Source organism: Desmodus rotundus, chromosome 3 (assembly GCF_022682495.2).
Source record: "Desmodus rotundus isolate HL8 chromosome 3, HLdesRot8A.1, whole genome shotgun sequence".
NCBI classification, from domain to species: Eukaryota; Metazoa; Chordata; class Mammalia; order Chiroptera; family Phyllostomidae; genus Desmodus; species Desmodus rotundus.
In genome coordinates, this window is record NC_071389.1 from 30,155,928 (window position 1) to 30,182,229 (window position 26,302).

At 36.9% G+C, this 26,302-nt stretch overlaps 1 protein-coding gene across 3 annotated transcripts in view; it reads right to left on the reverse strand.

The window, feature by feature from the left end:
• Positions 1 to 1,197: 1,197 nt before the first annotated feature.
• IPP (intracisternal A particle-promoted polypeptide) overlaps positions 1,198 to 26,302 on the reverse strand; it is a 39,389-nt gene continuing 14,284 nt past the window's right edge. For 2 of the 3 annotated variants that reach the window (XM_045204256.3, XM_024571145.4), the window contains exons 5-9: positions 25,878 to 26,045; positions 21,283 to 21,420; positions 17,615 to 17,737; positions 15,895 to 16,115; positions 1,198 to 3,959 (exon numbers count right to left, since the gene is read on the reverse strand). In XM_045204256.3, coding sequence (XP_045060191.2) covers positions 3,735 to 3,959; positions 15,895 to 16,115; positions 17,615 to 17,737; positions 21,283 to 21,420; positions 25,878 to 26,045 — 875 coding nt within the window. In that variant the 3' untranslated portion in view covers positions 1,198 to 3,734. The remainder of the gene's footprint in view (positions 3,960 to 15,894; positions 16,116 to 17,614; positions 17,738 to 21,282; positions 21,421 to 25,877; positions 26,046 to 26,302) is intronic. The other variant, XM_045204257.3, reaches the window with a different exon arrangement.

A 26,302-nucleotide genomic window follows, 5' to 3' on the forward strand; every position in this document is an offset into this window, starting at 1 on the left:
TCCATTGTGTAAATGTACCAGTTTTTTAATCCAATCATCTACTGATGGGCACTTGGGCTGTTTCCAACACCTAGCTATTGTAAATAGTGTTGCTATGAATATAGGGGTGCATAAGTTCTTTTGAATTGGTGTTTCAGGATTCTTGGGGTATATTCCCAGCAGTGGAATTGCTGGGTCATAAGGCAGTTCCATTTTTAATTTTTTGAGGAAATTCCATACTGTTTTCCACAGTGGCTGCACCAGTCTGCATTCCCACCAACAGTGTACTCGGGCTCCCTTTCCTCCACATCCTCCCCAGCACTGGTTGTTTGTTGATTTATTAATGATGGCCATTCTGACAGGTGTGAGGTGATATCTCATTGTGGTTTTAATTTGCATCTCTCTGCTGACTAGTGATGTTGAGCATGTGAGTTAACATGGTTTTACATGTTAACTCACAGAAAGCTTTTTCAAAACAGCTAAAGCATTACCTTAGAATTCTGATTTGAAAATCTTGTGTCTTGAGATTGTTAGTAACATAAAAAAGGAAAAACATTTTAACTAGTGTAAGAAAAAGAATAGTGTAAGAATATAAATAAGGAAATGATATCACCTGGTATGTTATCTTTGCTTAAGTATTCAAATATTAAATTTCATAAGTAAATTATGTACATATGATTTCCACTATAGTGATTCTTGCTGTGAAAAGATGAGAGTCTAGATTGGTAACCTATTTACTTTCCTACATACCTGTTACTGGGTTGAAGTATGTGTTGAAGTCCTAATCTCCAATATCTAAGAATGTGACCTTATTTGGAGATAGGTCTTCACAGAGGTAATATGGTTAAAATGAGGTCATAAGGGTAGGATATAATATAATATTACTGGCATTCTCATTACAAGGGAAAATTTGAGACAAACATGCATACAGGGAGAATGCCATGTACATGTGAAGGTGGCTATGTGAAGGAGAGAAGCCTGAATAGATCCCTCTCTCTTAGCCCTCAGAAGGAGGAGGGCTAAGAGATTGCTTCCCTTAGAAGGAATCAACTCTACCAACACCTTGAGTTCAGGTTTCCAGCCTCTGAAACTAAGACCGTAAATTCTGTTGTTTATATTTCTACGGTACTTTATTCCAGCAACCCTAGGCAAAATAATAATTATATATATTTTATACATATACATAAAAATACCATAGAGCTAGAACTTTTCAGATCATTAAGAAGTTTACCAGTTAAAGAACGTGGCTGATACCACCACATGATCCTTCTTTATTAACATAGAGAACAGTTTACTACAGCCTGATAATAAAGGAAAGAAAATGCGTATTATTCAGAAGATGTTTCTCAGAAGGAAAAGCAAAAATCAAAATACTTTATTGGTGCATTCTTTTTAAAGCAATTTGCCATTACTTAGGAAACAGCATATTTACAATTACCTATCTTCAGGGATCATCTGGACCTATTAAGCCCAAACACTGATTGTCTAGACATTGCATTTCTGCCAGAGCAGTACATAATGCCTCCCCTCGCGATGCCATTTTAGGTTGCCAGGTAATAATGAGAATTAAATTATAGGAACATTTTGTAAATCTCTTTTGAATCAGAGTGCAGATTCTCTATAACCAGAAATATTAAAGGCACGTAAGCTTAGTCTACAAATTATTTTGACACTTCATTCCTTGACATTTTACAGATCCCAACCAGGTATCTTGACCCTTGAGACTTTCAGAGCTTTCTGTCTGTATTACATAAGCTTTTCTTAATACAAGCATATGGTTAAGTTATGAAGAAAAGTATCCTTGTGGGCCAATCCAAATATGTTTGACATGAAAGCTGACTGAGTCTTTAATGCTTACCAAGAGTTTTCTATCTAAATAAGCTGTTGATGCTTATAACAATATTCCCAAGGACTTTAGTAAAGAAAAGGGGGAATCAGGAATATACTAATCAAATCCTGGAATCAGCTAGGTAAACTTAAATGTATGCAACATCTTTAACACAAATGCCTCCAACTGACTGACTAGTAGAAATAAAAGTGATGATGTACATGTATTTTCTTCTAGGAACTAGATAGAGAACAATTCTTTAAAATGCTTCTCATGGGGGGAAATGAGAAGTTTTGAGAAGTAGTTTTGGCTCATAAGCCTTTCATTTTATACTTACGAGTCAGTGTCTGTAAGGATTTTCACAGGCATCTACAATTCCATCTTCTCCAAGCCAGGCAGTAGCTTCATAGTAAGCTCCTACTTAGGCTTGTCTAAGTACAAATAAGCTTCACAAAGCTTGATGATCTAATAAAATTCCATCTTCCCAAAGCCAAATATTTTTGGTGACTACTTAGAAAATAGGGAAGAAATTTCTTAGGTACATACCATCTACTGGGCCCTATCCCCCTGTTACAATAAAGGACTATCACTATGAACCTGCTCTTAATTACCCACTTGCGTCCTCAGTGTCAAGACAAAAAACATAAGTGAGCATAAGCTTTTTTATGCTGTTATCAACAGGTCAAAACTTATATATAAATAAATAGCTATATAAATAGCTAGGTATTTCCCACATGTCTTTCCCAGTATAACTGTTGCCAATAAAAAGTTTGGGGCTATTCTCAAAAGAAACCTTCCAGGCAAGAAAGGGCTGGAAAAAAGTATTCAAAGTCATGAAAGGTAAAGATCTATATCCAAGATTACTCTATCCAGCAAAGCTATCATTTAGAATGGAAGGGCAGATAAATTGCTTCCCAGATAAGGTCAAGTTAAAGGAGTTCATCATCACCAAGCCCTTATATGAAATGTTAAAGGGACTTATCTAAGAAAAAGAACAAGATAAAAAATATGAACAGTAAAATGACAACAAACTCACAACTATCAACAACTGAACCTAAAAAAGCAAAAACTAAAACAAACTAAGCAAACAACTGGAACAGGAACAGAACCAGAGAAATGGAGATCACACGGAGGGTTATCAGTGGGGAGGGGGAGAGGAAAGGATGGGGAGAAAAGGTACAGAGAATAAGAAGCATAAATGGTAGGTATAAAACAGACAGGGGGAGGCTAAGAAGAGTATGGGAAATGGAGAAGCCAAAGAACATGTGTATGACCCATGGACATGAACTAAGGGGAGGGAAGGAAGATGGGAGGGGAGTGTAGGGCAAAGAGGAATAAAGGGGGAAAAATGGGACAACTGTAATAGAATAATCACTAAAATATATTTAAAAAAAAGAAAAAAGTTTGGGGCTAGTGAAACTCCTAGCATCACATAAAAGTTGGAAATAGTTTCACTGGCTTTTTGCTGTAGGTTAAACTATGGTCATGGAAATTGTGTTCTGCATTGAATCATGAATCTATACACATCTTTAAACTGTTTCATTGTTATTCTTACATCACAGAAGGGTCCTTTTGCAGCTTTTAAATAGCACTGGAGAAGCCACTAAAGGGGCTATTTGCCAAGAAGTTTCTAGCAAATCATTTTTACAAATAGGACTCTATTCCTAACTGGACAATTCTAGAACATAAATAGTATTTCTGTTAGTAAACTTGGAAAATTTTTGTGACCTCTTTATTACTTTAGGATATATTCCATATCCCTTCTCACTCAAATTCTTAGAAAAATAATCCTCTAGTCATTTATCTATCAAATAAATGAAAAACTCAACAGAATCAAAAGGTCCTATGACCAAGTATGTGTGTGATTTGCAAAAGGTCAGACCCTATACTTTCAAAATGTTTCTTGTATTCTCTTATAGTTCATATTTCATAGTACAGCAACACCTCCTTCACAACGACTGGTGATCATGTTACCAATTTCTGTCCAGGTATCTGAATGAGGGTTATAAACTTCGACTGAGTCCAAAGTACCTGGGGCCAAGAAATCATGGCTGGAAGATCGACCTCCAGAAACATATAGAAGTCCATTGACTGCCACAACACACATGCCTGCTCTAGGCACTTTCATTGAGGCAACTTCAACCCATTTTTCCTGGTGAAGAGAAAACAAATAAGCAGTGTCATAAAATGATAATAGAGAAAACTGCTGAGAAATCAGATTCTATGGTTCTTTTTCCATGTTTAAATTTCAACCTCACAGTCCAGTCACATTAGTATATAGAACATTTTTAAATGAACTTTCAAGTTGATGTAGATAAAGTATTGGGTTGGCCAAGAAGTCCGTATGTTTTTTTCTGTAAAATAAAAGACACATTTTTTCATTTTCACCAATAACTTTATTGATTTGGATATTTTGAGTATGTCGGCTATCTCCCACATGGTATAATGTTGACTGTTCTCAATTAATGTGTCGATTTGATTGCTATCAACTTCAACCTGAACGTGGCACATCATCCAGCGAGAAGTCTCCAGCATGAAACTTTGCAAAGCACTTTTGCACGTTTGATCAGTCACAGCACCTTCTTCATACACTAAACAAATCTTTACTTGTGTTTCAGTTGTGTTTTTATCTTTCTTGCAATAATAAAGCATAATATGCCAAAAATGTTGTATATTTTCTTCCATCTTCAATATTAAAATGGCTACACAAAAATTCACCAATTTTGATGTTTTTTTTTTTAAAAAAAGATTGTATTTATTTATTTTTTGAGAGAGAGGAGGAAGGAGAAGGAAAGGGAGAGAAACATCAAGGTACAAGTGAGATACATTGATCAGTTGCCTAGGACCCACCCTGCAACCCAGGCATGTGCCCTAACCGGGAATGGAACTGGCGACCTTTTGGTTTGTAGGCCAGTACCCAATCCACTGAGCCACACCAGCCAGGACAATGTTTTTTTAAATGCACACTGATATGATAACTGTCACAATACAATCTAACGAAATTGTTTCAAATGAAGTTAAAGACAATTAAGTGCTATTAGAGCAATCATATGGAAAAATACAAATTAAATTTTTGGCCAACCCAATAGTTAATTTAGAGGAAGAACAAGTCTATGATTAATTATAAATTAATATCAAGAAATAATCTAGAGATAGATTTTCTTACAGGTAGGCTTTCTGAAAAACTAGTTCTATGGAATACAAGTGGGTAATGTATACCACGCCCAAATTCACAAAGCTCCTAGAAGAAAAGTGCTTATATATAGTGTACAGAGGGCTTTTAAAAGTCTTTGAAATGCTAATGAGCCTTATAAACATCCAAGAGAATGATATAACAAAAAACACTTGCCAAATTTATTTGACCATGTAATCCTTTCTGCAAGGATCATCTAGTTGGAGTTAGAGACTGCAACATATATTTTCAGAAAGGTAGTATAGATCAGGGGTCAGAAACTATAGCCTATTTGTATAAGCCTAGAAACTAAGAATTATTTTTCCACTTTAAAGAGTTACTTAAAAAAACAAAAATGAAAATGCCAAAAAAGAGATTGTATATGGCCCTTGAACAAAAATGTTTGCTAACTTCTTGTATACATTGTTCTCTGAAGAAATTTCAATAAGCTGCTATAGCCAAAATGAATTGTAAAGTCCTACTTCAAGGAAAATGTCTATACCCAGAAAATAGGAAAGCCAATTAAGGTCCTGGGAAATAATCAAAAGAGAAACTGTTGGGTAGGATAGATACTAAACTAGGGCAGAGAGGGAGAGGGAGACATATCTCACCCACTGACTCAGCAGTCCTGAGCCAGGGCCGATAAGATAGCCAGGTGTTCCAAACATCACAGAAACACCATGATAGCACAAGGAGGGAGCCCTTGAAATTCTGTATGTATCATTTCCACTAACCGGGAAAAAGCCTTTGAAACTGTATTTATCCCAAGGTCTAGAAGGGAAAAGAGGAGGAGGTCTACAGTGCCAAAGAAAAAGCCCATAAAACAACTTTGGTTAACTGCCTGCCACTAGTCACTATCTGTTTTAAGAGGGGGTCTCTAGTGCTTACAAAAAGAGCCCATAAATAACTTTGGGTAACTGCCTCAACTTTGATTAACTGCCTCCAGTCATCTGTTTTACAATGGATACCAAAAGGTGGTATGGAGCAAGATAAGAATCTGGGTAAATAACCCTCCACACATATGTCAGTCCCTGGGGAAAGCTGTTACCACCTTTACCCACCAATCAATATATAACTCCCTCACCCCATCCCTCAACTATAAAAGTTCTCAGGACAAAAGACCTGATGCTTTTTGCAGCCTAAGCCTTTCACCCTCATGTTGGCTAGGCCCATCCTCTCCCATGAAAACTTATCACTAATAAACTTTGCACGTTAATAGACTTGCTGATCTGTAACTCTTTACTGTGTCAGCAAGAAGAACCTAGTTTTTCCTACAACAAAATGAGCCAGGTAAACTAGCCAGGTAAAAAAAAAATGTGGAAATAAAGTACATGGTGAGCAAAGTTTATAAAATCATGAAAAGTGAACAATTATTCTTCAATGTTAGAAAGTGAACTTTTTGAGGACAGGGACTTAATGACCTTCACATTCAGTATCCAGTATAGCTCTAGCACATTATAGAGACTGAATGTGTGTTTGTTGGTTTGATGGTAAATGAAATGCTGAAATACTAAACCCAGCAGCAATCCTTTGAAATTGAAGAACCGTATTAAATTTGAAGGCTATTTGATTATCTAAATTACAGAACATATCACAAAGTTGGCATAGTTGAAAAAAATATTTTTAAAAGACAGATACATTTACAAAATTCTATAGCTGATTAAGAGAAATTAGGCTGTTGGGGTTACGTTTTTCATCAGGGAGAACTAACCTTTGCTTCCCCACAAAAATGGCTCTTGAAACAATAAGGGAACCAGGCTCATTCCGTAATATTTATATTTCATTTCTATCAGTGTATTAGAACTACAATTTGTGTCCTGGCCAGGTGGCTCAGTAGGAAGATCTTCCTAAAATGTCAGGGTTGTGTGCGGGAACAATTTCTGGTTGGGGCACATGCAAGGGTCAACCAGGGAATGCATATAGTGAGTGGGGAAGCAGATCAATGTTCCTCTCTCCCTTCCCTTCTCTCTTTCTGAAATCAATAAATGAAAAAAAATTTTAAAACCCTATAATTTCCTTTTTATCCTGAGTCACCTCAAAATAAACTCTGTAAAACCAGAAATGTGTTTATATTATTTTAAGGGTTTGGATTTATAATGTAGGACTTTAGTAGATTGTAAATAACAATAAGATTTCAGATTTGCATATGAAAATCAAAATAACTTATTACTGATAAGTACTTTGGAACAAAAGTCTATTCAATTCCAGTCACATGGAAAAAATAGCAACAGACAGTTCACTTTCTACATTACCAAGTAAAATCATATAGAAAGGAATTAGAAATATCACTAAAGTTTAAAACTTGTCAGAAATGAGAATCAAAATCATGCTTTAAACTAAGACAAGACTGCCACTTCTATTCAACATTGTACTGAAGACTCTAGGCAGGGCAATTAGGCAAGAAAATGAAATAAAAGGTACCCAGATTGGAAAGGAAAAAGTAAAATGATCTCCACACATTACATGATCTTTCATTTTTATTTTCATTTATTGATTTTATATAGAGGAAGGGAGATGGAGAGAAGGAGACTGGGAGAGGGAGAGAGAGAAGGAGGAAGGGAGAGAGAAACATCTATTTGTTGTTCTACTTACTTATGCATTCACTGGTTTATTCTTGAATGTGCTATGATTGGGGATCAAACCTGCAATCTTGGAGAATTGAGATTATGCTCTAACCAACTCAGCTAGCTACCTGACCGGGGTGACATGATCTTACATATAGAAAATCCCAAGGAATTCACAAAAAAACAAAGTATGAGTGCTGCAAGGGTAAAGGCTATTAGATCAACAGACAAAATCAACTGAATTTCTCTATACCAGCAATGAAAAATTTAAACATAAAGTTAAGAAAACAAATTCAATCTGCAATAGGTTCAAAAGGAATAAAATAGAAATAAATTTAACTGACAAAGTGCAAAAAACTGAAAACTATAAAACATTGTTGAAATAAAATGAAGACCTAAATAAATGGAAAGCCATCTCATGTTCAAGATTAAAAGACCTAATCTAGTTAATGGCAATACTCTCTAAATTGATCTCAAATTCAATGTAATCCTTATCAAAAACCCAGCTGGTTTCTTGGTAGAAATTAATAAGCTGATCCTAAAATTCATATAAAATTCAAGAAACCAAAGCCAAACACATTCTTTTTAAAAAGTACAGGCTTCTGGCCAAGATGGAGGCGTAGATAGCTTTGCTTTGCTTCCTCAACAACCCAAAGAAGGATAACACCAATTTAAAAACAAAAAACAACCAGAACTGCCAGAAAATCAAACTGTATGGAAGTCCAACAACCAAGGAGTTAAAGAAGAAACATTCATCCAGACTAGTAGTAGGGGTGGAGATGGACAGCCAGAGCTGGATGCACGGCAAAGGGGTGGCTGACGGACTGGCAGGGCAAGGTGGTCCCACATTTGCATGTGGATAAACCGGGAAGGACAACTGGGGAGTAAGATAGACTGTGCAAGCCAGTGTTCCAGTGTGAGGAACTAAAGCTTCAAAACCTCTGGCTGTAAAAATCTGTGGGGATTGCAGAGGTGGGAGAAACTGCCAGTCTCACATGAGAATCTTCTAGAGAAGCCTACAGGGTCCTAGAACATACACAAGCCCACCCACCTGGGAATCAGCACCAGGGCAGCACCTGGAAGGAAGCAATTCACTTGTGGGAAGTGGAGGAAGTGACTAAAAGCAGAGTTGGAGCCAAGCAAGTGGCACTGTTCCCTTTCTGACCTCTATCCCAAATATAGCACCACAACGCAGCGAAGTGGGTTGCCTAATCCTGGCAAATACCTAAGGTTCTGCCCCTTATAACATAACAGGTGCACTGAGACAAAGAAATGTGGCCCCCCCCCCAAAAAAAAAAGAAATGTGGCCCAAATGAAAGAAAAGATCAAAACTCCAGAAAAAGAACTAAGTGATGAGGAAATAGCCAACCTATCAGATGTAGAGTTCAAAACACTGGTAAATAGGATGCTTACAGAAATGATTGAGTATGGCCACAAAATAAAGGAAGTAGTGAAGGCTATACAAAGCGAAATAAAGAAAAATATACAGGGAACCAATGGTGAAAGGAAGGAAACTGGGACTTAAATCAATGATTTGGAACAAAAGGAAAAAATAAACTGGAAAAAATTCAACTGGAACAGAATGAAGAAACAAGAATGCAAAAAAATTAGGAGAGGCTTAGGAACCTCTCGACAACTTCAAACATTCCAACATTCAAATCTCAGAGGTGCCAGAAGGAGAAGAAGAAGAGAAAGAAATTGTAAACTTATTTGAAAAAAATAATAAAGAAAACTTTCCCAACCTGGAGAAGGAGATAGACATACAAGTCTAGGAATTTCAGACACTCCCATACAAGTCCAGGAAGCTCAGAGTCCCAAACAAGTTGGACCCAAAGAGGAACACACCAAGAAACATCATAATTAAATTGCCAAAGACCAAGTTAAGGAGAGAATCTTAAAAGCAGTAAGAGAAAAGAAGAGAGTCACCTACAAATGAGTTCCCATAAAAACTATCACTGATTTCTCAAAAGAAACCTTGCAGGCAAGAAGGGGTTGGAAAGAAATAATGAAAGTCATGAAAGGCAAAGGACCTACATCCAAGATTACTCTAGCCAGCAAAGCTTTCATTTGTAATGTTGGGGCAGATAAAGTGCTTCCCAAAGAAGGTCAAGTTAAAGGAATTCAACATCACCAAGCCCTTGTTATATGAAATGTTAAAGGGACTTATCTATGAAAAATTAAAACTTATTTAAGAAAAACTATAAACAGCAAAATGACAATAAACTCACAACTATCAACAAATGAACTCAAAAAACAAAAACTAAAAAAACTAAGCAAACTACTAGAACAGGAACAGAGCCAGAGAAATGGAGATCACATGGAGGGTTATCAGTGGAGAGAGGGAGGAGGAAGAATGAGGGAAAGGTACAGGGAATAAGAAGCATAATTGGTAGGTATAAAATAGAAAGGGGGAGGTTAAGAAGAGTATAGAAAATGGAGAAGCCAAAGAACTTACATGTACAAGCCATGGCAAAGCCAAGGTGGCTTAGTTCACATGGACGTGAACTAAGGAGGGGAATGCTGGAGGGAATGTGGGTACCAGGCAGAGGGAGATAAAGGGGAAAATATGGGACAACTGTAACAGCAAAATCAATAAAATATACTTAAAAAATGATGAGAAAGGTCCCTATTTCAAAATGAAAAAAAAAAAGGACAAAGTTAGAGAACTCACACTTGCTGATTTCAAAACATACTACAAAGCTATGGTAAATTAAAACACTGTGGCACTGGCATAAGGATAGACATACAGATAAGGACAGACATATAGATATGGGCAGACATATAGATAAATGAATAAAATTAAAAGGCTAGAAATAAACTCTAACAATTATGGTCAATTGACTTTCAACAAAGGTGCCAAGACAATCCAATAGAAAAGTCTTTTCAATATATCGTGCTGGAATAACTGGCTAACCACATGTAAGAGAATAAAGGCAAACCCCTACCTCACACCACATAAAAAATTAACTCAAAAATTAATCAAAGACCTAAGTATAAGAGCTAAAACTATAGAACTCTTAGAAAAAAAGTGTAGGAATAAATCTTCATGAACTTGAACTAATCAATGGTTTCTTAGGTATGACACCAAAAGCACAAGCAACAACCGAAAAAATCAATTGAACATCAAAATTAAAAAATTTTGTGTTTCCAAGGATACCATAAAGAAAGGGAAGGAAACCAGAGAATGGGAGAAAATTTTTACAAATCGTATATCTTACAAAGGACTTGCACTTAGAATACATAAGAATGCTTACAACTCAATAATAAAAAGACAAATAAATAATCCATTTAAAAATAAAATTTGAATACGTTTCTCTTCAAAGAAGATGTATAAGTGACCAATAAGCCAATGAAAAGATGTTTGACTTCCAGTCAAGATGGAGGCGTAGGTAAACACAGCTCATTCCTCACACAACCACGTCAAAATTACAACTATGTTATAGAACAGCCATCACTCAGAACCATCAGAAACTGAGTTCAATGGAAGTCAGACAACTACGGAATTAAAGAAACCACATCCATCAAGACTGGAAGGAGGGGAAGGCAAATGGATGGGCTAGTCTCACATCCACATGTGGTGGATAAAAATCCAGGAGAGGTATCTTGGGAGCAAGGACTCCTAGCACCACACGAGGTCCCACAACCCAGGGTTGCAGGGCCAGTAAAATAAGCCTCATAACTTCTGGCTGTAAAAACCAGCAGGGATTCAGTAAATGAAAGAAAATGCTAGAATCCCAAGCAGTTTCTCTTAGAAGACCCACACAAGGACTTACTCAGATTCATTCCCTCTGAGCTCCAGCACCAGAGTAGCAGCTTAAAAGGAACCAGTGGCATACAGGGAGGAAGTGAAGTGTCTGGCATCAGGGTGAGAGCTGGGGGACAGTTTTTTTCCCAAATAGAATGGCAGGCAGCGGCCATTGCTCCTTTTCTAAATCCTCTTCCTACACAGCCAGAGCCAGCAGGCAGGAGCCATATCTGAGACTCCATCAACTTGGCTCACACTGTTTGCCCCACTCTGGTGTTTTCCCAAGGCTCCACGCTACCCAACTTACAACCCCACCCAAACTGTTAACCGTGACTTTCCCATTTGAATGGCTGGTCTTAGCTCATGCTTCACAACTTCCTAAATCCTCTCAAACAAGCAACAGCTAGTCTCATTGAACCCCCAACCCCAATACCTCTTGCGATGTGGTCCAGGCCTAGCCCTAGCAGCAGCTAGCCTAGGTTCACAAGGTGGCTTTGCCTAAGAAACTCCAAACCTAACACAAGTAACAGCCATCTGCAGATTGCCTTTCAGCTCATGCTGGGAGGTCCTGGACAGAACAAAGGTGGTGGCTGACCTTGGCCTGCAACACATGGGAAACCCTAGAACCTGAGCACCCAGTAGACAGCTATGGACTATATCGGAGCACCACCACCCTGCCACTGCTAGGAGGATCCTCTAAAGAGGGAGGAGGTTGGTGGTTAGTGGTCACAGTCAGTACTTGGCAGCTGACTGGCCTGGGTAAATCCCTTTCATTGACCTGCCAACAGCAATCAAGGCTCAACTAGAAGAGGAGAACAGATAAAAACTCCAGGAAAATAACTAAACAAAACAGAAATAAGCAATCTATCAGATGCAGAGTTTGACAACATAAAAAACATTTGGTCAGAAATGAAGGATACACTAATTGAAGTAAAGAACAATATACAGGGAAACAACTGTAGAGTGAATGAAGCCAAGAACCAAATCAATGACATAGAACACAGGGAAGCAGAAAAAACAACCAATCAGAAAAGCAACAAGAAAAAAGAATCCCAAAAAAGAGGATAGTGCAAGGAGTCTCTGGGACAACTTTGAGCGATCTAACATTGGCATCATAGCGTGCCAGAAGGAGAAGAGAAAGAGCAAGAAATTGGAAATCTGTTTGAAAAAATAATGAAAGAAAACTTCCTAATTTGGTGAAGGAAATAGACATGCAAGTCCAGGAAGCACAGAGAGTGGCACAGAAGGGGGATGCAAAGAGGCCCACTCTAACACACATCATAATTAAAATGCCAAAGGTTAAAGATAAAGAGAGAATCTTAAAAGTAGCAAGAGAAAAGACATTAGTTACTTATACGGGAGTTCACATAAGATTGTCAGCTTATTTTTCAAAAGAAATGTTGCAGGCTAGGAGGGACTAACAAGAAATATTCAAAGTCCTGAAAAGCAGGGACCTACAGCTGAGATTGCTTTACCCAGCAAAGCTGTCCTTTAGAATAGAAGGGTAAAGAGCATCCCAGATAAGAAATAAAAACTAAAGGAGTTCATCACCACCAAATCATTATTATATAAAATGATAAAGGGACTTATTTAAGAAAAAGAAAAAGCCCTGGCTGGTGTGGCTCAGTGGATTGAGTGCCAGCCTGCGAACAAAAGGGTTGCCAGTTCTATTCCCAGTCAAGGCACATTCCTGGGTTGGGGGTCAGGTCCCCAGTAGGGGGTGCTCAAGAGGCAACCACACTGATATTTCTCTTCCTCTCTTTCTCCCTTCCTCTCTCTCTAAAAATAAATATACAAACTATTTAAAATTAGAAAAAGAAGGAAAAAGATCAAGACTATAAATAATAAAATGGCAATAAATACGTATCTACCAACAATTGAATCTAAAAAAGAATCTAAGGAAACAAGAATAGACACAGAATCACGGATACAGAGAGTGTTTTGATGGTTGCCAGATGGGAGGTGGGTGTGGGGGAACGAGTGAAGAGATGAGGGTCTAAAGAAGTACAAATAGGTAGTTATGGAATAGGCATGGGGATGTACAGTATAGTATAGGAAATGGAGTAGCCAAAGAACTTGTACACATGACCAATGGACACAAACAATTGTGCGGGGATTTCCTGAGAGAGCAGAGGATGCTGGGTACAGGAGGGAAAAAGGGGAAAAATTGGAACTGTAATAGTATAATTAAATATAATTTTTAAAAAAGAAAAATAAATAATGTAATAGTAAATATGCCCTGACCCATGTGGCTCTGTTGGTAGTCATTTTCCTGCAAAATAAAAGATTGCTAGTTTCATGGTCAGGGCATATGCTTGGGTTGCAGCTCGTTCCCTGGTTGGAGGGAGTGAGAGGGGCAACCCATCAATGTTTCTCTCAAAAATTGATGTTTCTCTTCTCTCTTTCTGCCTTTCCTCCCCTTTCTCTAAAAATAAATAAATTATATCTTTAAAAATATAAGTAGGAAAAATACAAACTAACAATCTAAAATTCTTTACTCAGCAAAATATCTTTAAAAGTGAAGGTGGAAAAACAGAGTCTCAGAAAATGAAAGCTAAGAGAATCATAGCTAGCAGACCAGCACTACAAGAAACACTAAAGAAAGTTCTTCAGGCTAAGAGAAAATGATATGATACAAACTTAGCTCTACACAAAGATATAAACTGAACTAGAAATGGTAAATACATGTGTAATTACCAAAGCTTTCTCATTGAAAATATTTTAAAAATATAACTGATTATTTAAGTAATTAACAAAATACTGTGGAGTTTACAATATATACAGAAATAAAGTAGCACAAAGGATGGGAGTGGGAAGTGAAAGTAAGTTTCTTACATTGAAAGTGAATTGTATGATACTATTTGAAGTTAGATTTGATACATTAAAAATATATATGGACATAATGTAACCCCTAAAGCTACCACTAGGAAAAAAGGTGAAGAGATACAGGTAATTGAAAAGAAAAGAGATAAAATGGAATACTAAAATAATCAACCTAAGACAGAAAAATGGCGGGAAAGTATCAAAGAATGTATTATACAAATAAAAAAACAGCAAAAGAGAAGTCTAAAAACCAACCACATCTGCAATTATATTACATATATATAATAGAAATTTTAAAGACTCCATTTGAAAGTCAGTGATTGTCAAACTGCATAAAATACACAGGCTACAACTATATGTAAAGACACAGATTTGAAATAGAAGGAAAAAAACATATGCCACCCAAATACTAATCAAAACATAAATTAGCTATATTAATGGTTGCATGAATATCAAAGTAGACTTCAGAACAAAGGTTATTACCAGAGGTAAAGAAAAACATTTCATATTATAAAAAGATCAATTCATTAAGAAGACATAATAATTTCAATGTTCAGAGACTTCATAACAGAAATCCATTTTTTAAAATTGATTTCAGAGAGAGAAAGAAAGGGAGAGAGAGAAACATTGACTTGTTGCTCCACCCATTCATGTCTTCCCTGGTTGATTCTTGTATGTGCTATGAACAGGGATCGAACCTGCAAACTTGGTGTATTAGGATGTGACACTCTAACCAAGTGAGCCACCCGGCCTGGCCCAATAACAGAGATTTAAAATGGGAAGCAAAGCCTGACAGGAATGGAAGTAAAAACAGACAAATCCATAATTATAGGTGGAGATTCCAACACTTCTTTCTTACTAATTTACAAAACAATTGGACACACTGGGAAGACTTGGTCAATTTGATCAACACTAATCAACTTGACTTAACTGACATTTATAGAACACTACACTCAACAACAGCAAAATACAAATTTTTTCAGGTACACATGAAACATTTACCAAAACAGAAATCATCCAAAGTATGCTTCTTGATCACATTAAATTAGAAATCAGTAACACAAAGGTAACTGGAAACCCCCCAAATATTTTGAAATTAAAACACATACTTCTAACAACTTACTGGTTAAAAAAAAAAAAAAAAAAAACTTGCCAGGGAAATCAGGAGGTATTTTGAGATGAATGCTAATTAAAACAAAACATACTGGGGTAGCTCAGTGGATAAGCATGGGCCTGTGAACCAAAGGGTCACCGGTTCAATTCCCATGATGAATGCCTGGGTTGCAGGATAGGTCCCAGTAAGGGGCACATGAGAGGCAACCACACATTGATGTTTCTCTCCCTCTCTTTCTCCTTCCCTTCCTCTCTCTCTAAAAATAAATAAGTAAATAAAATCTTTAAAAAAAGAATATACCAAAATGTGTGGGGTACAGTTAAAAAAGTGCTTGAAACAATTTATACCTTTAAAGGTTTACATTATAGAAAAAGAAAGTTCTGAAAAGCAATTATCTAAGCTTCCACTTTAAGAATCTAGAAAAAGAAGAGCAAATTAAACCCAAACAAAAGGAAGGAAAGGGGGGAAAAAAGGAACAGATATGAATTAAATAGAAGGTGGCCAATCAGTAGAACAAAACTAATGACACCAAAAGTTAGTTCTTTGAAGGAAACGAGAAAAAAACCTACAAATGATCAATAATATGAATGAAAGAATGCACATCACTACAGACCTTATAGACATTAAAAGAATAACAAGATACTAAATATTTGAAATCATCCAACCTACCTCTTCAAAGGAATATTTTTCTACAGTATGAAGAGCATCTTGCGTCTCATTCCACCCTCCAATAGAATAGATGCAGTCATTGAGTGCAGCTACCCCAAGATATGCTCTCCTGGTTCCCATTGGAGGAAGTGGAGACCAACGCTTGGAAAGTGGATCATAAACCTCAAAAGAACGAAGCTCTATTCCTTCATTGCTGATGCCCCCAATTACATAAATTAAACCTGGAAATGAAATATTTTTGTTCAGATGCTATAGAAAATAGGATATAATAATTAGCAAAAGTAATAATTGTGAGTTCAGTTTGCTGTGCTGATGCTATATTTAAGTAGGACTTATTAATTTCTTAGGAGAAAATCAACTTCTGTCTAGTTTATCAGGGCTCACACTTAAGCATATTACAAAGAATTAGGGGTATGAATTTAAAGTGGAATTGAATTTTCAAAGAACCTAATGATGCTACTAAATGTCAGACAAAGATTTCCCATCTTATTGTCTGCTTGATGATCTCAATTTCCAGATGCACTGCTACCATGAATAGGTAAAAAAAGGAGAGGGAAAGGGACTTTTCCCTCCCTAAAAAATCGGCACTTCAACTGGGAATGGCATGACCATGTTTGCTGACAGCCTACCTATTGCTCAGATGGACATAAAATAGAGAGTACAACAGAAGGTAATTCACAGAGTCCCTTTTCAAATTTGACTGAAACTAATGGCTCTGACCATCTATCATTATTTTTGAGTGCCTGGTGTGTTTTCCATGTTCTCAAAGTGAGGAGTTATATGGCATTTTAAGAAATGTGAGCTAAACATTAATAAACTTGGGTTCTAGCTCCAGCTTTACCAGTAACCAGTTATGAAAAGAGACAATTCATAGCCTTCCTAATCTTCAACTTCCTCACTTATAAATAAAGGCATTAAAATAGATACTCTCCAAGATGCTTCTGTAGCTCTGATTTTACCTGGGGAGATAAAAACAATAAATATAAAACAACTAAAGAACACTGTAATATTAAATAACAGAATATAGTTTGCACCATGTAATTTGAACATTAAATGCTAGTGTAAATCTAAGAAGGTGCTCACAAAGCAGGAAGAACTTGAGCTGGTAAGAAAGCAGGCTGAGTTGTCATACAACAATGGGCAGACTGCTTCCTACTCTGCAGGTGCATATAAATCTGCTCTCCAACTCTGGACAGAGAATCAGGTTTTATTTGACAGTGCTTACTACCTCTCAGGTATAGTAGACAAAATAATGTCTGCATACCACTTTAACATTTGGTACAACATATTTCAAATGTATCATGGCATTATATCCCGTGTGGACTGAATCACAATGCATCCTTTAAAAATAACACTGAAGCAGCCTGTAAGAAGACACTATGAAGATTGTTTTTGATATTCTCTCCCTACTTAGAAATGCTTACTAAGCCCTGCATAGGAGAGAAAGTTATTAACAATAAAGAATGACATTTTAAATGCTTAGTGTGCTGGTCAAGTATTTTTGCCTATCTGGAATTTAAATTCTAGCTTTGCTCATTTTGGAAAAGATTGATTATTTTGGCAATACAGAAATACAAAAGTGAGAGGATAAAAACAGAACTTCAATATTGTTAGTATTAATCATTTCATACTAACATAAACTATACTTTTGTGCAAATGAAGCCACAAGCTCAGTTTTTAAAAATATATATTTAAAAAAAATATTTTATACAATAATTACCTTGCATTTCACAACAGCCAAAGTAGTAGCGTGACAAAGCCATGTTGCCAACTACTTCCCATTTATTTTCATCAGGATCAAATCGTTCAATGGTGTTCCCTATCTCAGCTCCAACCCATCCACCTGTAACCAAAGAGAAAAATTTTATGTCTGGGATAAAGGAATCTTAGTTATCAAAAAAACCTTAGAAAACTTTCGATTTTACAACTTCATATTATGGATGATTATCACATGGAACAGAGGGGTTATTTGTCCAAGATCACATGAGAAGTTAGAATTTGACTGTGAGTAGAACTCAGACTTTTTAACTCTCTGCCTTTTCAATAAGAGATAATATAAAACAAAACAAACACTTCAACATATTGCATAGGAAATTTGGTATTTCACAAAACTCTCATTATTTTTGCAAAACTATCTTTTAAAACAACTTCTGCATACTCAGAATGCTTATATAATCAGGAAATGTAACTATCAGCTGAAGTGCTTCATTGGACATCTCATCTATACTTTATCTCCATCTCTCTTTAAGAATTCCACATTTGACAATATTCCCCAAGTAATACTATTTTGAGAATAAGAATTTATAAAGCTAAAAGGATACAAGTTTCTTATGGGAGTGAAGGAAAATTTCTAAAGTAATCAAATCTGATTAAGAATTTAAATAATAGACTTCTGGTCAAGATGGTTGCAAAGGTGAACATGGGTCACCTCCTTCCACAACTACATTAAAATTACAAATAAAGGGGTGGAGGGATGGGGAGAAAATGCAGACAATTGTAACTAAGTAACAATAAAAAAAAAAGACTATACAATCAAAAAAAAATTACAACTAAAATGTAAAACAACCATCACTCAGAACTGTCAGAAACTGAGATGAGTGCAAGTCTGACAATTATGGAATTAAAGAAACCACATCCATCCAGACTGGTAGGAGGGGCAGAGACATGAAATGGGTTGTTCCTACATCCACATATGGTAGATAAAAAACTGGGAGGGATATCTTGGGAGCAAGGAGTCCCAGCCTCACACCAGACCCCACAGCCCAGGGTTCCAGTGTCAGGAAGATAAGTCCCCATAACTTCTGCCTGCAGACACCAGTGGGGACTGAGTCAGTAGAAGAAATTTCTGGAGTCCCAAGCAGTTCCCCTTGAAGAACCTTCTCATGCACTTACTCAGACTCATTCCCTCTGAGCTTTAGCACCAGGGTAGCAGCTTGAAAGACACCAGTGGCACACAGGGAGGAACTGAAGTGTCTGACATCAAGGTGGGAGCTAGGACACAACTTTCTACCAGAGAGAAAGACTGGCAGAGGCCATTGTCCTTTTTCTGAACCCTCCCCCAACAGAACCATAAGCTGGCAGGTGGGTGCCATATCTGAGACTCCATCAACCTCTCTCACATTGTTTGCCCTGCCTATAAGATCCCCTGAGATTTGTCCACCCAACTTACTGGCTCACCAAAATGTTAACCATGACTTTTTCATATGAATGGCTGGTCTTAGCTCATGCTTCACAATTTCCTAAATCCTCTTAAACAAGCAACAGCTGGTCTCATTAAGCTCCAAGCCCCTGTACCTGTTGCTAAGTGGCCCCAGGTCCAGTACCACTACTAGCCATCTTAGATTCATAGCTTGGCTTCACCTGGGCATCTCCAAGCCCAGCTAAGTAGCAACCATATCATATTGGTTTACAGCTTATGCAAGGTGGTGCCAGGTAGAACACAGGTGGGGGCCGCCCTGGCCTGCAACAATCAGGACATCTCAGAGCCTGCACAGCTGGTGGACAGCTACAGACAATATCAGAACACCAGCCCCTACCCCTGCACAGCTGATCCTCCATGGAGGGTGGAGGTTGGTGGTAGTGACAGTCACAGCCAGTCCTTGCAAATGACTGGTCTGGGTAAATCCCTCCCATTGACCTGCCAACAGCAATCAAGGCTGAACTAGAAGAGGAGGGTATACTCAGCCCACATGAAGGGAGCACCTCAAGTAATAGGGGAGACTTGTGTAATAGGGGAATCTTGCGTAATAGGGGAGACTGCCACGGGACCCTACAGGTCACCTACTACATTAGGCCATACTACCAAGACAGGGAATCATAGCACCTCTACCTAATAAAAAGAAACAAACACACGGAAGCTGCCCAAATGAGGAGACAAAGAAACATGGCCCAAATGAAAGAACAGATCAAAACTCCAGGAAAAGAACTAAACAAAACAAGCAATCTATGAGATGCAGAGTTCAAAACACTGATGTAAGGATGCTCAAGGAACTTAGTAAGGACCTCAAAAGCATAAAAAAGATCTAGTCAGAAATGAAGGATACACTAATTGAAGTAAAGAACAATATACAGGGAAACAACTGTAGAGTGAATGAAGCCAAGAACCAAATCAATGACATAGAACACAAGGAAGCAAAAAAACAACCAATCAGAAAAACAACAAGAAAAAAGAATCCCAAAAAAGAGGATAGTGCAAGGAGTCTCTGGGACAACTTTGAGCGATCTAACATTGGCATCATAGCGTGCCAGAAGGAGAAGAGAAAGAGCAAGAAATTGGAAATCTGTTTGAAAAAATAATGAAAGAAAACTTCCTAATTTGGTGAAGGAAATAGACATGCAAGTCCAGGAAGCACAGAGAGTGGCACAGAAGGGGGATGCAAAGAGGCCCACTCTAACACACATCATAATTAAAATGCCAAAGGTTAAAGATAAAGAGAGAATCTTAAAAGTAGCAAGAGAAAAGACACTAGTTACTTATACGGGAATTCACATAAGATTGTCAGCTTATTTTTCAAAAGAAATGTTGCAGGCTAGGAGGGACTGACAAGAAATATTCAAAGTCCTGAAAAGCAGGGACCTACAGCTGAGATTGCTTTACCCAGCAAAGCTGTCCTTTAGAATCGAAGGGTAGATAAAGAGCTTCCCAGACAAGAAATAAAAACTAAAGGAGTTCATCACCACCAAAACATTATCATGTGAAATGTTAAAGGGACTTACTTAAAAAGATAAAATATGAACAATAAAATAGCAATAAATAAATATCTATTAACAATTGAATCTAAAAAACAAAGGATACAAAAAGAACACAGAGTCACAGATAACAGAGAAGGTTTTCAAGTTTGCCAGATGGGAGGGGAGTGTTTGGGAACGGGTGAAGAGATGAGGAGATTAAGAAATACGATTAGGGCCCTGGCTGGTGTGGGTCCGGGGAATGAGCAGTGGCCTGCAAACAGAAGTGTCGCCGGTTACATTCCAAGCTAGGTCACATGCCTGGTTTGGGGGCCAGCCAGGTTACCAGTTAGGGGCGTGTGAGAGGCAACCAATCTATGTTTCTCTCACACATTGATGTTTCTCTCCCTTTCTTTCTCCCTTCCCCTCTCTATAAAAATAAATAAATAAAGAAATATCTTAAAAAAATACAAATAGGTAGTTATAGAATAGCTATGCAGATGTAAAGTACAGTATAGGAAATGGAGTAGCCAAAGAACTTGTACATATGACATAAACATGAACAATGGTGTGGGAATTGCCTAAGGAAGTGGAGGGTTCTGGGTGGAGGAGGGCAAAGGAGGAATAATTGAGACAACTATAATAGAATAATGAATAAAATATAATTTAAAAATAGAATTTAAATAATATTAGATATCCTTAAATAAACAGAATAATTACCCAAAGCATAGATAGCCCCATTACAGACACACACTCCCAAGCCACAGCGGGGGTGATTCATTGAAGCTACAGTTGTCCACTGTTTAGTAACTGGATCATAGCATTCGGTACAGTCAAAAATCATTGAGTCTTTTTCACCTGAGTTAAATGAAAGAGACACATATGAGGAGGTTTAGTGATGCTAATAGCTTAGAATCATATTTACAATGTTCAGTAGTTCAACTATTATGTCTGATTTATACTATTAATTAAATCCATTTGCTCAGCATATGTTATTTTGAAACCATAGCACCATTATTTAGTAAACTCCATTTAATGAAGCAATGGCATAATTTTCCTATTATCTATTTCTAATTCTACCACCAAACAATCCATATAATTTGCATTTTGACCCTTGTAAAATTTGAGTTTTAATGTAATCCTTATCTAGCAACAAATAGAAAATGAAACTTTAAAAAAAGATATTACTTAAGCCCTGACTGGTGTGGCTCAGTGGGTTGGCCATTGACCCTCAAAGCAAAAGGTTGCTAGTTTGATACATGCCTAGGCTGCGGGCCAGGTCACCAGTTGGGGTTCTGTGAGAGGCAAGCAATCAATGTTTCTCTAGCCTATTTGTGTTTCTCTCCCAGTCTTTCTCCCTCCTCTCCCCTCTCTCTAAAAATAAATAAAACCTTTTAAAAAATGATACACAAAATGGAATTTTAAAATATACTATACCTAGGAGTAAATGCAATCAAATATTGTACAAGACTTCTATGGTTAAAATTTATAAAATTTATTTATTTATTTGTTAAATATTTAAATTATTTATTTTGAGAGAGAGAGGAAGGGAGGGAGAAAGAGAGGGAGAGAGACATGATGTGAGAGAGAAACATCCATCAGTTGCCTCTCATATGCACCCCGACCAGGGATCTAACTGCAACCCAGGCATGTGCCCTGACTGGCAACAAACTGGTGACCTTTCACTTTGCGGGTTGATGTACAACCAACTGAGCCACACCAGTAAGGGCTATAAACTTTATTTGAATAATAGTTTTCTTTTTTAATCCTCACCCAAGGATATATTCACTGATGAGAGAGAGAGAGAGAGAGAGAGAGAGAGAGAGAGAGAGAGAGAGAGAGAGAGAGAGAGAAATACTGATTGATTGCCTCTGCACACGCCTGATTGGGGCCTAACTGCAACCCAGATATGTGCGCTGACAGGGAATCAAGAGCAACCTTTTGGTGCGTGGGATGAAGCTCTAATCAATTGAGCCACACTGGCCAGTGCTATTTAGATAAAATTTTAAATAAGGAATATCTAAATAAGTGAAGAAATGTATCACCTTCAGGAATTAGAAGAGTCAATGTAAAGATGATTATCCCCAAACTGCTTTACAGAAATAATTCAATCCCAGTTTTTAAGATATCCTTTCTTTTTTATTGGATTACACTTAACACAACATAAAAGTTACGGTCTCAACCATTTTTAAGTTGATAGTTCAGTGATGTTAAACACATTCATACTGTTGTGCAGCCCTCATGACCGTCCATTCCACAACTCTTTCCATCTGGTTTAATAGGTATAGAGCTTCTATATAAGAAATTCTATACAAGAATTCTAAACAAGAATTCCCCATTTCCCCTCCCCCACCCCTGGCAATCAGTATTATATTTTGTCTTTATGATTTTGACTACTGTAAGTATCCCATATAAGGGGAATCATACAGTATTATTTTAAAAAACAAACTGATTCTAATATTGAAATGGGAAGTACAATGGGCCAAGCACTCTCACAAAATAATGTTGAGAAACTGCCCTATCAGATAAGCTTATCAGACTTAAATAGAACTTTAGTAATTAATATCGGGATAGACAAAGAGACAATGGAACAGAAATCTAGAAATAGATCCATACATATATAATTACTTGATATATGACTGTTTGTACTGCAGAGCAGTGGGGAAAAAAGTTTTTCCATGCTAGGATAATTGTTTATATAGATATAAAAAACAAAACAAAACTGGTTCCTTACTCACACTATTTATAATGATTATAAAATCCAGGTAGATTATAGACATAAATATAAACAGAAAAGCTATAAAATTTTAGAAACCAATAAAGATATATATCTTTGTGACTTTGGAGTAGGGAAGGATTTAAGAAAGTACAAGAGCCCTGGCCAGTGTGGCTCAGTTGGTTGGAACCTTGTTCCATAAACTGAAGGTCACAGTTCAATTCCCGGTCAGGGCACACTCCTAAGTAGTTGGTTTAGTCTCAGTTGGGGTGTGTATGAGAAACAACCAGTTGATGTTTGTCTCTTGCATCAATGTTTCTCTCCCTCTCTCACGCACTACTTTCCTCTCTCTCTAAAATCAATAAACACATCCTTGGGTGAGGATAATAAATACATAAATATATACATGCATATAAGAAACACTGACCATAAAGGGAAAAATAATAGAGTTGGCTAAATTAAAATTAAAAACACCTGTTTATCAAAAGATCCCATAAAGAGTGTGAAAGGTGAAGCGGCAGAGTAGGAAAGATATTTGCGGCACATATAACTTTACAAGGGCCTAGAATCCTGAATGTATACAAAACTCCTACTGTGCAGAAAAGAGTTAACATAGCAGGCCTAAGACTGCCTATCTTTAGAAAGGCTTCCTTTGCAAGGTGGACCCTTGGCTGGAGTCTGGGAACTTGACTAGTAAACAGTTCCCTACACGGATATAAAATTTTCCCCAAATAATAAGAATGGCTTTTTGAAGTGATGAAAATGTTCTGGAATTAGAGGTGATGGTTGTACAACTTGGTGAATATACTAAAAACCACTGAACTGTATACTCTAAATGGTGAATTTCATGGTATGTGAATTATATCTTAATTTTTAAAAGCAGTATTTAGAAAATTAACCCAGATATGTATCTAGAAGGAAATAAACTAGACTATTAACTGTGATTACCTCTGGATAGTATAATTATAATATGGGTGATTTTTCCTTTTTTATTACTTTTTAAAGATTTTTATTTATTTACTTTTAGAGAGAGGGCAAGGGAGGGAGGAAGAGAGGGAGAGAAACACTGATGTGAGAGAGAAACATCAATCAGTTGCCCCCAACTGGGACTGAACCCACAACCCAGGCATGGGCTGTGACTGGGCATTGAACCAGTAACATTTTGCTTTGTAGGAGGATGCCCAACCAACTGAGCCACACAGTTCAGGGCTTTATTTTCTTCTCCCCTCCCTCTCTCCCTCCCTTTCTTCCTTTTAAAATATTTTATTTATTTATTTTAGAGAGGGGAAGGGAAGGAGAAAGAGAGGGAGAGAAACATCTCATGTGCCCCCTACAGGGACCTGGCCCACAATCCAGGCATGTGCCTTAGACTGGGAATGGAACTGGTGACCCTTTGATTTGCAGTCTGGCACTCAATCCACTAAGCCACACCAACTAGGGCATTTTGTTTTTAAATGCTTTGGTTTTAACAAAATTTTCTACAACAAACCTGAATTACTTTGATAATAAAAATTATTTTAAAATTATATAGTGAGAAATATTAAGGTAGCAATGTTGGTAGTATTAATAATAGCTAGCAAAGTCACAGCATTTTTGAAGAGCCCCCATAAATACTCTGTGGCATTAGGAAAGGGGATACATATATATGCAAGTGTCACATGGGACACTGTGACCCTAGGTTAAACAGGAGAGTTCATGCAATGAAACTATCCATAATTGCCAAAATATATAAAAAGAACTATTAGAGTTCTAGTCAAAGATTATATAGAACTATGGTTTTAAGGCTTGAGACTCTTAATTTCTTTGTTGGGATTTTCATATACACCATGAGATTTACTGATTTAATGAAGTTTTTGAAGGACGGTTATGTCCTCTCCAAAGGATAAAAATAAACTATCCCCTACTGACAGTATTATAGTCAGAAAATAATAACATTTTTGACATACGATTTTTAGTGTTTTAGACTGACTCATAGAAATAAAACAAAAAGATTAGCTGTAAAGATTAGAGATGAACTATCTCGACTTTTTGCTATAACAACAAATTATCCAGAAGTAAATATGGATGCTAAGTGTCAGCATTTTTTCTCTTTACATCCCTATGTAATTATTTCCCTTCAACAGTCAAATCTCCTTAATTTAATTTTATTTATTAATCATTTTATAATTCAGAATATTTTTCAGAAAACATGATTTCAATCAAGAAATATATCATAATGTCTAGTTGGCTAGTTTTTTATATATCCCACATCCCCAGATAACTTAGTTAATTGAAAATTTGTAATGCAGCTTTCAGAATTTAAAAGTTTTTATCACAAATGTTGACCTAAATTTTGATGCCACATTTATGAACAACTTTTCAATAAAACCAAACCTAAGTATTCTGCCTTATGATAAACCACAGTATCCCTCTAGTCTGAAATATTCAATATCTTACGTTTCCTTTTTCTTTTTTCACTCATTTATTCAATAAATATTTAATAAGCACAACTGTATCTATGTATACCCCATAGTACCTAGCAATATATATAAGGCATATAAGAATTCAGCAAACTTATAGCTAGAGACTAATAAGGAAAATAAGACATTATCATTATTACCTCCAATAGCGTAGACCATCCCTCCCAGAACTGCTACTCCGAGCCCGCATCGAGCCTGATGAAGCGAAGACACAGTGGTCCAGTACTGGCTAAAGGTGTCAAAACGTTCTACACAGCTGAGGGCTCTACTGTCACTCCAACGACCCCCCTGCAACCGAGTATATCCACCTGAACAAAGGAAGGATAGGAAGAACATGGCAAATTCCTTACTGCTAAATATGGAAATGGTAGTAAGGAGAAAAATCTAGCCCTCTGCATCTAGACATTCAGTATTACCTAACTCACAGCAAGGAATAAAGGCTTTAGAGCCTGCCATATAAACACATATTATTCTTAAATGTGCCAAGTTCTGAGAGATTATGGCTTAAATGAGATGAGTTAACCACAGTATTCTACTACCTGGACTTGGTTATAATAGAATATTA